The 16169-nt window shown below is 35.9% G+C and overlaps 1 protein-coding gene and 1 pseudogene across 4 annotated transcripts in view; one reads left to right on the top strand and one right to left on the bottom strand.

The window, feature by feature from the left end:
• Positions 1-16169, top strand: part of LOC127175936 (tripartite motif-containing protein 16-like) — a 424611-nt pseudogene that overhangs the window by 332053 nt on the left and 76389 nt on the right.
• pard3ab (par-3 family cell polarity regulator alpha, b) overlaps positions 1-16169 on the bottom strand; it is a 102628-nt gene that overhangs the window by 33879 nt on the left and 52580 nt on the right. For 2 of the 4 annotated variants that reach the window (XM_051127093.1, XM_051127101.1), the window contains 6 exons: positions 10506-10689; positions 10125-10267; positions 7576-7620; positions 5297-5527; positions 4930-5149; positions 1504-1611 (listed from right to left, as the gene is read on the bottom strand). In XM_051127093.1, the coding sequence (XP_050983050.1) occupies positions 1504-1611; positions 4930-5149; positions 5297-5527; positions 7576-7620; positions 10125-10267; positions 10506-10689 (931 nt within the window). The remainder of the gene's footprint in view (positions 1-1503; positions 1612-4929; positions 5150-5296; positions 5528-7575; positions 7621-10124; positions 10268-10505; positions 10690-16169) is intronic. The other 2 variants (XM_051127110.1, XM_051127119.1) reach the window with 2 other exon arrangements.

Genomic DNA, 16169 nt, shown 5'->3' with positions numbered 1-16169 from the left:
CTTTTTTATTGGCACTTTGGAAACACTGTATGCAATACTACAAATAATAAAAATATACTTAACATATTCATATTTAAATATACATATATGCATTTTAAATCATAATGATAATTGCAATTTGAATGTTATTAATATTACATTATTTTATTAGCGTTTCTAACATCTTTTTTTCTTTTGTCACTTTCTTTTTTGTGTAAATTAAATGTAAAAAATACAATGTAAGTATATCAATATATATTCAGATATAAGTTTAATTAAATTATTATTAAATAAGTTATTTTTAGTAGCATTTCTGGCTTTTATAACTGATGTTTTGGCAACACTGCAACAATACATACAATATAAATATACATTTCATATATAAATGTACATATATGTATTTTAAATAATAATGTCAAGTACATTTTGAATGCTATTATTTTAACATTATTTTATTACCATTTCTAACTTTTTTTTTCTTTTTGTGACACTTGTTTTTTTGTGTAAATTAAAATATATATATATATATATACACACACAATGCAAATATACTAAAACATATTTTTTCATATAAATATGCATATATGTATATTAAATAAATAAATAAGGTGGAAAATGGAAAATAAGGCTAACACTTTACGATAAGTTTCATTAGTTAACTTCGTTGATTAACATTAACTAAGAATGAACAATACTTAATAATAATCTTAGTTCATATTAATTTTAGCATTTACTAATGCATTATTAAAATCAAAAGTTGTTCTTGTTAACATTTGTTAATACATTGACAACTAAAATGAACAAATTGTATTTTGTTCACATGCATACATACACATAGCCTATAGTATGACTACAATAAAAACACAAATACATATATATCGTGAAAAATGTATTTTTGCAAATGGTGTCTGAACCCCATTGCCTTTCATCGTAGACAACAACATTCTTTTGTCTTCTACAAAAGAAAATCAGTAGCACAGGTTTGGATACAACATGAGGGTTAGTAAATGATCCCATGATTTCATTTTTGGTGAACTATCCCTTTAAACCCGAAACCAGTAGTTACTTTACAAAGGACCTAAAAACATACTGAAACACCTTTCTAACCCCCATCAAAAGCAAGATGATAAATGAGTGTGTACGAGACAGAGATTAAGCAAAAGACTGAAAGAGTGGGGATTTCTCAGCAGGGTCCCAGAGGACAGAAGGGAAAACGGGAGGGGGTTCACATGGCATTATTAATAAAACAACATGAACGCACATACACCTGCAGGTGAACATTCATACAATGAATGACTAAAACATATTAGGCTTTAGCTAAAGCATTAATATGCAAACACACAAACATGAAAGCATCATAATGCTTTAACAAAACACAATGATGACAAACAACAGGACTGAAACAATCACCGAGGAAGAATGTTGGAGGAAGTGGGTACGGCTGGCAGGTAAAGTGTCAGGAAATGCCTCTGATTAGAGGCTAATGATAGTTAAGATTAGCTTTGACTCTGTGTGTGTGTGTACCTCTCTTGTTCTTGTCTCATTCTGCGCGTCTCTTCCTCCGATGCATGAGTTTCCTCTGACTTCCACTTTGGACCATCCATACGCTCGTCCTTACGGTACTTCCCGAACCTTCAACACAAATAAACGCGTGTCAGTGGTTGATGTTGTTTGACAGCTCAAAATTCTTCTCAATTAACTGTTTCAACAACTACAGAAAAGCTCAATAATTTATGTTTATAATAAAACATCTTTTTTTGGAAATTGCATTCAAAAGCTACTTTGTTCAAAACAGTCACATGTCCCTTATTTTATGGGCATTATGCTTTTGAAAAAGCTCTTAAACCTGCCTGCTCTAATTAAACCGACATTAAAGCTCTTAATCCATCTATTCTAATTCATTTAACAAACTAATCACTGTTTTGCAACTCTGCAAAGCAGAGACAGCATAAAGGTCTTCTCTTCTCTGCAAATCTTTGTTTTATCAAGCATATCGATTCATTAATATTCCACTGACATGTGCGAGGACTCAAGCGTGTGCGGGAAAGCCGAAAGGAGTTTCAATACCTTTGTATGCCTATGAGTTCTGATATTCGGCGGAGCTCATTAATATGTAGAGCGCTCATTAATATGTAGCAGGTATCTTTGGCTCAGTGAGGCAGATGACAGCCATTAAAACACTCCACTGCCCCAGAAGCAGTCTAAAATATTCGACGTTCTCAAAAATGATTTATCTATTGCTGACAGATTCAAAAACCTTCAAATGAGCTGCGTTCTTGCTTTCTATCCCCTCCAGTCTTCTCGTATCTTTCTACTAAACTTCACGGAAACTCAAACTTTTCCCTCCGTGTCTTGGATGTGACTGTCCATTCTGCCTAGAGCTCAGGAACATACTGTCACACACAAAGTCACAGCCTATCAATATTAATGATTAGATTTCAATATCATTATTTTTTAATATTAGTACAGGAAGTACTACCAGCAAGACGCACTGCTGTCTACTGCCTATGTGCCTGTACTATATACACTATTTCTAAAGTTTGGGATCAGTAAGATAAAAAAAAAACATTTTAAAATATTTTAAAATATAACATTTCTATTTTAATTTGAAATAATATTTCACAATACTTTTTTCCTATATTGTTAATCAAATAAATGCAGCCTTTGTGAGTATAAGAGACTTATATAAAATATATATGGTGGAGGCCCAAATCCACCATAATTGTATGAAAAATACTGCTTTTGTGTCACAGAATGTAGTTTTTTTAAGCAAAAAAGAATGTAGAGTTTATTTAGGCAAGAATGTACTTGTTCAGACTTCAAATATATATATTTTTTTGCTTGTTGTTTTTTTTTTAAATAAAGATAACAAAATTTGCTTCACTGTTTGCAATGTCATGTGAGCTTCAGGACATCAGTAAACACTCAGTGTTTACAAACCTGCCAAGAGCAGGTTCTTCTTTTGTTATTATTTCGAAAGTGACGTTTTTTTAAATTAGTAACAGAGGCTTGGGCTCAGCTGTTAAACTGTCAAACTGAGATTCGAATCTGTGGCGGAAGGAAGTAGTTTGCACAAAAAAGGGTTTTTAAAGACACTCTGTTGTCGTTTCTTATGTATTTGCACACTCGTGCTGTCAAACTGTTGTGTAAACGCAATATCACACTTGTAGCCGTGTGATATGTCTATATATCGTCACGCTGTGTTTACCTATGGCAAAAATTTATATACAGTTGAGGTCAAAAGTTTTCATACACCTTGCAGAATCTGCAAAATGTTAACTATTTTACCAAAATAAGAGAAATCATTCAAAATGCATGTTATTTTTTATTTAGTACTGACCTGAATACGATATTTCACATAAAAGATGTTTACATATAGTCTACAAGAGAAAATAATAGTTGAATTTATAAAAACAACCCCATTGAAAAGTTTACATATGCTTGAATCTTAATACCGTGTTGCTACCTGATTATTATTTTTTTTATTATTAGTGATAGTTGTTCATGAGTCCTTTGTTTGTCCTGAACAGTTAAACTGCCCGCTGTTCTTTAGAAAAATCCTTCAGGACCCACAAATTCTTTGTTTATTCAGCATTTGTGTGTTTAAACCCTTTCCAACAATGACTGTATGATTTTGAGATTCATCTCTTCACACTGAGGACAACTGAGGGACTCATATTTACAGATTCTGTAACTATTACAGAAGGTTCAAATGCTCACTGATGCTCCAGAAGGAAAAATCGATGCATTAAGAGCCAGGGGTGAAAACTTTGGACCAGAATGAAGACCTGTCCATTTTTCTTATTTTGCCTAAATATCTTATTTTTTCATTTAGTACTGCCCTTCAGAAGCTACAGATGATTCTTACATGTATCCCAAAAGACAAAATAATTAAATTTACCCTGATCTTCAAATTCAAAATGTTTTTACCCCCGGCTCTTAATGCACTGCATTTCCTTCTGGAGCATCAGTGAGTGTTTGCACCTTCTGTAATAGCTGCATACGGGACCTTCAGTTGTCCTCAGTGTGAAAATGGATCTCAGAATCACAGTCATTGTTGGAAAGGGTTAAAACACAAAAAATGCTGAAAAACCAAAGAATTTGACCAAAACCAAAGAACAGCAGGCAGTTTTAACTGTTCAGGACAAACAATTGAGTCATGAACATCGATCACTAAACAAAAAAAAAAAAATCATTCAGGTAACAACACAGAATTAAGAATCAAGTGTATGCTTTTGAACAGGGTGATTTTTTTTTTTTTTAAATAAATTCAACTATTATTTTCTCTTGTGAGCTATATAACATCTTTTATGTGAAATATCAGTATTATTCAGATCAGTATTAAATAAAAAATAACATGCATTTTGTATGATCCCTCTTATTTTGGTAAAATAATTAACATTTTGCAGATTCTGTAAACTTGTATGTAAAGGTGTATGTAAACTTTTGACAATGTCAAATTTATATTTTTTGGACAAATATGAGCTAAATTAGATTTTCTTTTTTATGAGGCAGCATAAAGCTTGCCAGCTACAGCTCATATCAAGAAACCAGAATAATAAAGAAACTGTGTGTGGGGCTATTTTAAACAACATCCTAGCAGCCACCTAACAACGCACCAGAAACCACCCACAACACCTTAGCAACAACACAGCGCCAGCTCTGCAACCAACCACCTTAGCAATGCATTTTGCATGTGCATAACTACTAATTCTCTTCACTTTCACATCTTTCACCAATTTTGTTGTTCTGCCTATTGTTGGCTTTAAGTCTGGGACATGCCTACGATGCGTCGGTGGGCAGCTCACTAGGCTTTTATTCTATTGTCAGATTTTGAGGTAATTAAGGACATGAAGAAAAAGTGCTCTGGGCTCATCTGCACTCTTATCATCATTATTCTTAGTCTCTTTTATCTGACACAAAACGCTGTTCAGATCTGCTTTTAATTACCTGAACATCTCTCCAAGACCCTTGAGCATTCCTTTCTTTGTTTTACCCTTTTCCTTCTCCGGCTTCTTTTTGTCCTTCCCCCCTTTTTCTTTCTTCTTGTCGTTTTGGGGCTGGTTGCCATTGATCAGCTGTTGCTCGGTGACGGGAAGCGGAGTGAGATCAGCTACCGTGGAAACCGAATCCCGCCCTGATCGAGAGCTTCCTTCAGTGTCCTCCTCCACTACAAGAGGTAAAAGAGAGAGTGAACACAGTTATTAACAGTCATAATAAACAAAACCAGTTAATCAAATCAACAGCCGTTATCTTAACATTAGCCAAATTTTAGTGCATTCACTGATTGCACTCAACCAATCAGAAGCAGCCATACATGTGTCCATGCACTCCTCTTCATCCTCATTGGCTGTTGGCCTGTCGTACGATTTGTCAATTGCGGCCCGGAAGCTCTCGTTGCAGCCCCGCCCCCTTATGATGCGTGGCCGCGGCCGGTGAAAAGGCATGTCGCCGTTGAGAGTCACCTCAGCGACGGCAGTCTGTAAACTTTCCAGAGAGCTGGACTTCTTCAGGCCGAGAGACGGGCCAACATCATGTGAGGAGGAGCCTGAGGAAGAGTTTGCTAGTTAAACCACAAAGCACAATCAACTAGTTAAGCATGCAGTCTGTCCACCACAAATCTCAAGCGTAACCCTGATAAAAACAGCTGCATTTATCTGTGGAGTGTGTGTGTGCGCGAGCTGCTATCGTATGTAGTCAGCCATGAAGGCGTGAAGATGCGTTTCTGTATTAAGTGATGAAGATAAATGAATGTAAGTGGAGGCCAGGAGAGATTGCGTGAATTTATCTTCATCACGCAGCGCTGCCTTATTGAAGCGTGTCAGACCTCCTCTGCTATTTTTACATGTAATACAGTAGTGTGTTTGTAATATGGTAATATTACAATGAACTAGACTTTCAAAACAAAATGCTTTACACTGCCTGTTGTACCTTCATGGCAATAATACACAAAAGAACAGTAATATATCTAAAGAAAATACACACACTGCCATTCATTCACTATCAAGTTTCTCATGTTAATCAAGACCGCATTTATTTGGTAAAAAATACAATACAATGTAAAAAAGTTTTTCCATTTCTATATAAATTAAAATCTAATTTATTCCTATGATGCAAAGCTGAATTTTCAGCATCATTACTCCAGTATTCAGTGTCACATGATCCTTCAGAAATCATCTGATATGCTGATTTATTATCAATGTTGGAAACAGTTATATTTTTTTGGAACCTGTAATACTTTTTTCAGGATTCCTTGATTAATAAAATGTTAAAAAGAACAGCATTTATATAAAATAGAAATCTTTTCTAACAATACACACTACCAATCAAAGGTTTGGGGTCAGTAAATTTATATATATATATATATATTTTTTTTTTTTTTTTTTTTGAAAGAAATTAATACTTTTATTTAGAAAATACATGTTAAATTGATTTAAAAAAGTGATAGCAAAGACTTTATATTCTGAATAAATGTATTTCTTTTTAACTTTTTTATTAATTAACCCTTTAACTGTCACTCCCATTTTTTTTTAAATGTATAATTCATGAATGAAAACATTTTGTAATATGATTTTAATGTACATCTTCTGTGGTAATGCAATGTCTGATTTTAAAATGCCTTTCAAAGGATGAATTTTAAGATTTTAATTTTTTAATGGATATATAATTCCTTATGATTTCTAAAGCGTGATGGGAAAAAGCAACGAAGAACGTCTTTTGTGACAAAGGTCAAAACTCATGTTATGATGAGTTGCACTATTACTTTTCCTACATAATTTCTAATCACAAAAATATGGTAAAATATCTATTTAGGAGTCTTGAACCTTCCCAACGATGTGTAGTTTGTCATGACTCGATTCGGATTTATTTGTAATATGGTGAAGTAAACTTAGGCGTCCCACTGGGGGGACGGTGACAGTTAAAGGGTTAAAGAATCCTTTAATAAAGTATCAAAAATATTTGGCAGCACAACTGTTGCCAACATATATAATTTTAATAATAAATCAGCATATTCAAATGATTTCTGAAGGATCATGCGAAACTTAAGACTGGAGTAATGCCTGATAAAAAAAAAAAAAAAATCAGCTTTGCTTCACAAGAATAAATTATATTTTAAAATATATTAAAATAGCAACCGTTATTTTAATTTGTAATATAATTTTGCCATATTACTGTTTTTTTTTCTGTATTTCTGATGTCTTGATGAGCATTAGAGACTTTAAAAAAAAAAAAAAATTTGAATATATATATATATATATATATATATATATATGTAAAATGGAAATCAAAGTTAGAATATCAGCAAGATTTTTTAAATAAAGCAATACTTATTTTCAGCAAGGATGCACTAAACTGATTAAAAGTGACATTAGAGACATTAATAATGTTACAAAAGTTTCTATTTTGAATGCTGTAACCTGTTTTTATAGGTGCTGAAATAAATATGTGCTGTTTATGAGAGTAATTACAAATGGGCCTAGGAAAGTAATCAATGATGAAACAGTAGGAATCTTAACACTGAAGAAAAACAGGCAAGGTGTGGAACAGAAGTGAGTGTGTGCGCAGGAAAAGAAGTGCCGGAGTGGTCATGCTTACCTTTTCTGTTTTCTGTGTAGTGTGTGAGGTTAATCTCATCAGCCACTGTGTGAGGGGCACACATACATACACATACATCGACAGGATGGTTAGTTTGACCATTCAACATGCAGCAAGCAACCAGGCAAGTTTAACCGTCAACAAAACAGACGACAGAAACAATCAGTCAGTGCTCATTAACAAAACGGTTCGTTTCCACAGTGATTCTGCTGATTCAGAGTTATCACTATTCCACTGAGAATGTGCCGGTGCCCAAACTGACCTCATTTCACATGTTTCGCCCAAAGAAAAGGTGGGAAAATGTGATTCATGTAGTAGAAATAACATCGAAAACCAAAATTATTAAAACGTAACTGACAGTTTTTAAAACAACAATTCAACCTAGATATCTAGACAGTGTTAACTATATCTAGACAAATGATCTACAGCAAAGCCATTCAGCAGTGGTTTAAAATCAAATTAGAAAACTGTCAAATTAAATAATATGCAAAGAAATAAAACAAACACGTTGTCATTTGGCTTCAGAGTCAGTGGAAACACTGAGCAGATCTGCAGAAGGTTCTGCAGGATCCCTTTGTCTGCACTCTGGCACCAGCTCCATTTCAGTGGTAAAGCGGTAAGTGAGGAACATCCAGCAGAATTGGATGAGTGGAAACAGTGTTCAGATTAGAAAGCACATGCACAAGGGAGACCAGTGCAGACTTAGTGACGGTGGGGTGGTGAATGGTGATGCCCAGAATGAGAGGCATTCTGAGAAGTGCTCTTATAAAGAGAGGAAAGTAACCTGAGCGATGGATTAGATTTCGGGGAGGGAATTTATTTACTGGGACTGATCTTTAGAGTATATAGTTCCACGCACTGTGTTTGGGACAGACCTTTAGAGTACGTAGGTCAAAGTAATGTGCTTTGAGTTGATCTTTTAAGTAATTGCATCAAATCAAGAATTCTTCACATTGATCTTTAGAGTATTTAGGTTCAATTACTGTTTTTTTAAGATTATCTTTTAGAGTATTTGAGTCCAAACACTGTGTTCGGAACAGACCTTGAGAGTATCTAGGTCAAAGTAATATGCTTTGAGTTGATCTTCAAAGTAACTGGGTCCAATTTTTGAGTTTGACCTCTAGATTATTTAGGCCCAATTACAGTTTCTTTGGATTGACTTTTAGAGAATTTAAGTCCAAGCACTGTGTTCGGGAAGGACCTTTATTGTATCTAGGTCTGAGTAATGTGCTTCGAGTTGATCTTTAGCGTAATTAGGTACAATTACAGTTTTTGAGATAGACCTCTAGAGTATTTAGGTCCAGTTACAGTTTTTTGGAGTATTTAAGTCTAAGCACTATGTTCAGGGGCAGAATTTTAGTGTATTTAGGTCCAATTTTATGTAGAAGCACTGTTTTTTTAGTGTATTGACCTTTTTCAGTTTTTGAGTATTTAAGTTTTTTGGATTGACCAAGCAAGTGTGTTTCAGGATGGACCAATATTGGATCTAGGTCCAAGTAATGTACTTCCCTCTAGATTATTTAGGCCCAGTTACTGTATTTTGATTGACCTTTAGAGTATTTAAGTCAAAGCACTGCTCTGGGGCGGACCTTCAGTGTATCTAGGTGTAAGTAATGTGCTTTGAGTTGATCTTTAGAATAATTAGGTCCAATTACACTTTTTGAGATTGACCTCTAGAGCATCTTTAGTGTATGTAGGTCTAAGTAATGCGGTTTGTGTTGACATTTTAGAGTACTTAGGTCCAATAACAGTTTTTGAGACTGCCCTCTAGAGTATTTGGGTCCAATTACTGTTTTTTTATTTATCTTAAGAGTATTTAAGTCCAAGCACTACGTTCGGGACAGAGTGTTAGTGTATCTAAGTAATGTGCTTTGAGTTGATCTTTAGAGCAATTAGGTCCAATTACAGTTTTTGAGATGGCCCTCTAGAGTATTAAAGTCAAAATGCTGTTTTTTGGATTGACCTTTAGAGTATTTAAGTCCAAGCACTGTGTTCATCTAGGTCTAAGTAATGTGCTTTGAGTTGATCTTTTGAGTAATAAGGTTCAAATACAGTTTTTGAGATTGGCCTTTAGAGTATTTAGCTCCAGTCACTGTGTTGGGTGTTTGGGGCTGATCTTTAGAGTGTTTTAGTCCAAGCACAGCATTTGGGACTAATGTTTAGAGTATCTTAGTCCAAGCACTAACAGGAAATGACCTTTAGCGTATTTACGTCCAGTCACTGTGATTGGGACTGACCTTTAGATTATCTAGGCCCAATCACTGTCTATAACACTGACCTTTAGAGTATCTAGGTCTAACTACTGTGTTTACTGTGCTCTTAGAACATGACTAAAGGTCATTTTTAAAACTGACCTGTAGAGTGTCTAGGTCTAACTACTTGTGTTTTGGGTCAATGTTTATTGAGTATTTAAGAACAAGCACTGTGCTTCAAGTTGATCTTTAGACTATCTAGGTCACAAGGTTACAATATCTAAGACCAAGAACTGTTTTAGGCTGATCTAGAGCATCTAAGAGCAAGCTTTTATTTAGGATTAATCCTTAGAGTACCTAGGTCCATGCTCTTGGACTTGCGGGTCTTGATGATGTCAAGTTGGCTTGCATCTCCATACTGCTTGGTGCGTTTCTCAGACATGCTTTGCCTGCCAAAACCTTCCCTCTGAAACACCCCCTCACCATTAGCATTGGCAGTGCTGAGGGAAGGAGAGAGAAGAAGAGAGACGGATTAAATCACAGCATAGAGTCCAGCCCTTGGCCCTGTTCTAATAACCGAAGCTCCTTTGACAAACAAAGGAAAGGCCATGGACTCAATTACAGCAGGAAGATCGTCAGAAGAGTCCAAGAGCTGATGCTCAAAATAGAAACAAGCTAAAGACAATAGCTACTTCAATAAATAAATGACAAAACTTTCTACTGTCCACTTTTATTTACCTGTCAGGAAGCTCTTGGTCCCAGGGTGGCGGTGGAGGTGTCTCCACAGCGAAACCCATGTCATCGTGAGAACTGGATGACGACTGGTCAGACAGCTGGGCGGGGAGAACACGTGGCCTGTCGTCTTCAATTATGACCGTGTCATCCTGAGGCATGTTGACCGTTGGCGAGAGCTGATAATGATCTACGGCGAGATAAGAGCAGGAAGGGGTGTAGGGACAATCAAATTATGTTATTATTATACAGTAATCAAGTAATACAGCTAATCGTGAACATGGCAGGGGTTTCACGATGTGCAGATGGTAAAAATAAAGACGGCAAATTATTTATAATTCATGCAAAAATAAATCACCTCATTCTAAGCAAAGCAGGTCAAAGTCACCGAGAATCACGAGCAACAGTGAATCATTTGTGTCAGGTCAAAGTCACAGAGAATCACAAGCAACAGTGAATCATTTGTGTCGTACTCTACATGAGATTTTCTCAGATTTACAAATTAAACACATGGTGTAGTCCACTTGACTTGGATATGTTTGCTCGCTCTTACATATAGCCTGGAAGCAATTTGCATGGCTGATTTTCTATATTATCTTGCACAAAAAAGTGGCCCTTATTCCAGGAAATTCTAAGAGAAGGTACACATCAGCTTGTTTGTGTTTTTAATCTGTTCAGAAATTTCCCACCCTTGTCTAAAATAAAGCCCATGAGAAACACTTTCTTCTTTCCAGTACATACTTCAATAAGTGAAACCGCGTGGGATGTAAACGATCACAAAATGCACTACGGTTGGGAACAAAGTGCTTTTTTTTAAAGATATACTGGAACCAAATGATTCTCTTCATGCTCTTTAGCTTGTTAATGGTTCGTGAGTATTGTTTTCCGTTCAACACTGTACTCTCATTTCTCCCAGTAGAGATTTTAAAAAAGGATTCATTAAGGCATAATAAGCCATGAATCAAACCATAACATTACAAACTTGGATTTAAATTAAAAAAGACAAAGGTAAAAGAGTGTGTACTTTATGGCTTTAACCAGGGAAGAAACTATAAAACATTGAAACATTTCTGAATTTAAAACAATGGAAAAATAAAAATATGGGTGCTACAAAGTTCCTTCAGCACCAATGCTCGTCACTGACTGCTGGAGATTACTTTACAGAATCATGGGTAATGTATAAACCTTTTGGGTCATTCCAGCTGGAATCATCAGATGGTTTCCACCTGACCCCCTCAGATTTGTCTGAAAAAAATCTATGTGATGGGTAATATCCCCAATAGATTATATACAAAATTTCAGATCTCTGCTGTGCATACTTTTTTTTACAAAAAAATCTGTAAAAAAAGTTTTTTTTCACCCCGTTTTGGCATCACTGTCTGAGTGACCATGTTCAGACTGAAATATCTCCAGAACTAGTTGTGCCAGGTCCATGAAATTTTCTGGGCTAAGAGTCTTAGTCCAGAACTGCATGAATTACAACTCAAAGCATTGTTACTGAATTTACACCTGAATGCTGGCCCCCTACTTTTCTTTGAAACTATTACTTTAAGGGTTTTCAGATGTCCACAGAAACCTCAATTTTCAATGTATAAGCATCAAACTTGGTAAATGGTCTGATATGTACCATGTCTTTCACATCCTTTGACATCAGACAATAGAGTCTTATGGATGTTGAGTTATTAAGGTCCAAAAATGGAAAAAACTCATTTACACCAATGTTCAGAGCAATATTTCCCATGAATGACACCAGGTGTGAACATGAAACTTTTTTTTTTTTTTGAAAGAGCATGTTCTTATTGATAAAATATTAAAAAATTGGGATGGGGTTTTGCCTCATTTTTCTGTAATAATTTTTAAAAAAATCATTGTTGTGTGACATTCACAACTACTGTAGTACCAGCTATTTTGAACTCATATGCCTAAATTAATGCTATAATGCAGCATTCCATTGTGCTCGGGACTCGGGGTAGACCGACCTCCACCTCGGGAAAGTGCAATGGAACGGCCACTTAAGTTGGGCCAGTTCAGTGCAGACCGAGTCGGCTGGAATTATCCTTAGGCATCCATATTTTTGCCAACTGTTATAATGGAATGCATTTACGACGGACATCGGGAGAACTAACTCGGATTCACCGACTACCGACATTCAATGGAATGCAACATAAGTACCTAATCTTGATGTTCCACCCAATCCAGTGAATAATACATCCATTTTCATTGAGAAAGCAGGGCAATATTGATTAGAAATAATAATATTTAGGTGGTATGAGATCTAGCATCAATCAATCAATCAGTCAATCAGTCAACAATGATCAATTTTGAGGTCAGTCGAGTATCAGGAACACCACGATTCCATGTCAACTTTGAGGTTGACCCAGTTGAACAAGGCCTTCACATCACAGATATGGCCCCAGGACAATATGTTACTTGTGTGTATGACCGACAATGGTGGGTTGGTATCAGAGACGTCTCTGACACAGAGCAAGACATTCAAGTGCTTTTTTTGCATCCCCATGGCCCAGCTAGAGGCTACTTTTGGCCAAAAAGGGAAGATGTCTGTTGGGTGCCTCTCCAGCACATCATAATGAAAACTGATGTGCCAATTACTTCCACTGGACGATGCTATGTCATAAAAGAAAATGAAACTGTGGATTCAGACACTTTCATGAACAACTTTCAGTAACTGTTATGTCACACATTTATTTGTGTTGGTGGTATACATTATTAAAGTGACTCATGTCTGGAAGTACGTTTTTTGTATTTTGTATTTTTTGTATAAGTGGAACATTAATAAATTCTGTTGAAATGCCCATACCAAGCTGAATAGCAAAAGTGAACAACAGGATCAGTGATGAAACTCTGAGTTTTAAAAAAAATCATTACAGAAAAATGAGGCAAAACCCCATCCTAATTTTTTTATATTTTATCAATAACAATATGCTCTTTCAAAAAAACAAGTTTCATGTTGACACCTGGTGTGATTCATGGGAAATATTGCTCTGAACATTGGTGTAAATGAGTTTTTTTCCATTTTTGGACCTTAATATCTCAACATCCATAAGACTTTGTTGTCTGATATCAAAGGATGTGAAAGACATGGTACATATCAGACCATTTACCAAGTTTGATGCTTATACATTGAAAATTGAGGTCATTGGACATCTGAAAACCCTTAAAGTAATAGTTTCAAAGAAAAGTAGAGGGCCAGCATTCAGGTGTAAATTCAGTAACAATGTGAGTTGTAATTCATGCAGTTCTGGACTAGGACTCTTAGCCCAGAAAATTTCATGGACCTGGCACAACTAGTTCTGGAGATATTTCAGTCTGAACATGGTCACTCAGACTGTGATGCCAAAACGGGGTAAAAAACTAACTTTTTTACAGATTTTTTGTGAAAAAAGTATGCACAGTAGAGATCTATAATTTTGTATATGATCTATTGGGCATATTACCCATCACATGGATTTTTTTCAGACTAATCTGTGAAGAGGTCAGGTGGGGAACTTTTCCAAAATTTGATGATTCCAGCTGGAATGACCCTTTTAAAGAACAAGTCATATGGTATTTTAAAGTGTCCTAATATTGTGTTGGAGTCCGCTACAACGGGTTTAAATGCATCTAAGGTTAGAAAACATTGTAATTTTCTCAGAAATGTTCTCATCTGGCCAAGTATGTTGTGACTGGCACAGAAAGAAGTACTCAAGCAAGTAAGTAAGCGCTATTATCTGTGTTGCCAAGTCCACAGTTGTTTTTGATGTTCGCAGGCTGAAGCAACCCCAGTAATGTCATATTTAGCCCCTGGAATGTGAATTTACCAGGGGAACCCCAACAAAAAAAACAACAAAAAAAAAAAAAAACATGTATTTTAGACCCCAGAATGTGATTGTTAATGGGGGAAACCTGGCAACCTTGGCTACCATTGACAAAGTATGCAACTTTACATTAAAGCAATAAGCCCCAAGAAGCCATGGTTTACAGTCAATTTATAACAGCTAAGGGGCGTTGTTAGGCACGACGCGAACATTCTTAGCTGTTATAAATTCACTGTAAACCACGGCTTCACTGGGTTTATTGCTTTTATAAAACGGATATTCTATAAAGGTAGTAAGGTTTTACTAAATAAAATGGGGCAAACAAAGTGTAACAATATTGATAAAAACATCATTATTCCGCCAAAAATGTAGTTCCTTAGAAACAGAGTAATTTACAACAGTTTTGAACGCAGCTCAACCAATCAGAATCAAGGACCGGAACTATCCGTTTTATAAAAAACAATAATATAGTGCTCCAATCTGTTCTTAAAATAATTTGTTTAACACTTATGCACGCGATTTGTGCCCACAGCTAAAGTTTAATTGCTAAAGTGTAAACACGTTATGGTGAATACATTAGCCGAATGCTAACATGAGTAACTGATGAAACAACAGTTTGTAAACCAAAATATGTCTACATCATCATTACACAAAGTAATTAGAACAACAACAGTCTACATTAACCGACACATTCTTAGGGAATAGTGGGTTTACAGCGAATTATCAAAACTATTTAGAGAGCAGGTCATATGGGATTTTGATATAAATATATTTTTTTGCAGTTTGTAACGTAGCTATCCTTCAGTGTAAACAGTTGTTAATCAAAAAAATGCATTATAAATAAAGATATTGTCTTCTGAAAAGAAAGAGTCGGTTCTGAATCACCTTAATGAGTCATCATATTTTCACAACTTTTGCCTCTTACTGATATACATCACTGGGAAACACATTTGCATAGTCCCCACCTGCCCACGAAATAGGAACAGTCTGACCTGCCAGCGTTGTCAAGTCCCCTGTGAAATATGAATTTACTAGGGGAACCCCGACAAAAAGTGTGAAAATTAACCCCCAGAATGCAATTTTTAATGGGGGGATTTTTTATTTGGACTAACAAGCATCTCCGAACCACAACCTGTAAGTACGATTTACACTTTGTGTACATTTTCAATTGAGTGCTCAAAATATACATTTTTGTGACAAATACCTTGTGCAGCTTCAGGTTTCCAGGTAAACCACAATATACTGTCTTTCTTAAGGTTTATAAATGATCAGTTTACCAATGGAGAAAATGAATGAGATTTTTACTTCTGGAAGTCGACCAGAAGTCAGAAGTCTGGAAGTCGACTACTTCTTTCCACCACACAAATGCCTAATAAGCTAATTAATTCGAAAACCAATTCAAATCTTTATAGCATTTGAAGACGAGACATTAACCTGCTGTATGTTCATGGAGAACCTCACTCAAGCAGATCCAAATGCAATCAGCACGCAAACAACATTACCCCATTACGAGCACATGAGGAGTGTTTGCAAACAGGTCTTTAAATGGATGGATATAGTCACATTCTGATCAAAGCGAGCCTCTATCTCTCTGCAGGAGTGCTTGTGGAGAGCAAGCAAGTGAAAGCCTGTCTGTGTGAGTGTAAATGGATGGTATGGTATGAGCATGACTCTGCATACATCGAGTAAATGGAAAAGCATATGCATGTCTGTGTGTGGCACCCTGCTAGTGTCATTTCCCATGAGTGGATTCAGTTGTTGACAGGCGGGATAACAGCTCCGGCTGGGCTCTCTCTCACACAGAGAGCTCTCAGTGAACCTCCACAGCTCTGCATCTGTTTGTCCAGGGTAATAC

Source organism: Labeo rohita, chromosome 2 (genome assembly GCF_022985175.1).
Source record: "Labeo rohita strain BAU-BD-2019 chromosome 2, IGBB_LRoh.1.0, whole genome shotgun sequence".
Taxonomy (NCBI): Eukaryota; Metazoa; Chordata; class Actinopteri; order Cypriniformes; family Cyprinidae; genus Labeo; species Labeo rohita.
Note: the sequence above shows the minus strand (reverse complement) of the source record. Positions and strands in the feature narration are given on the sequence as shown.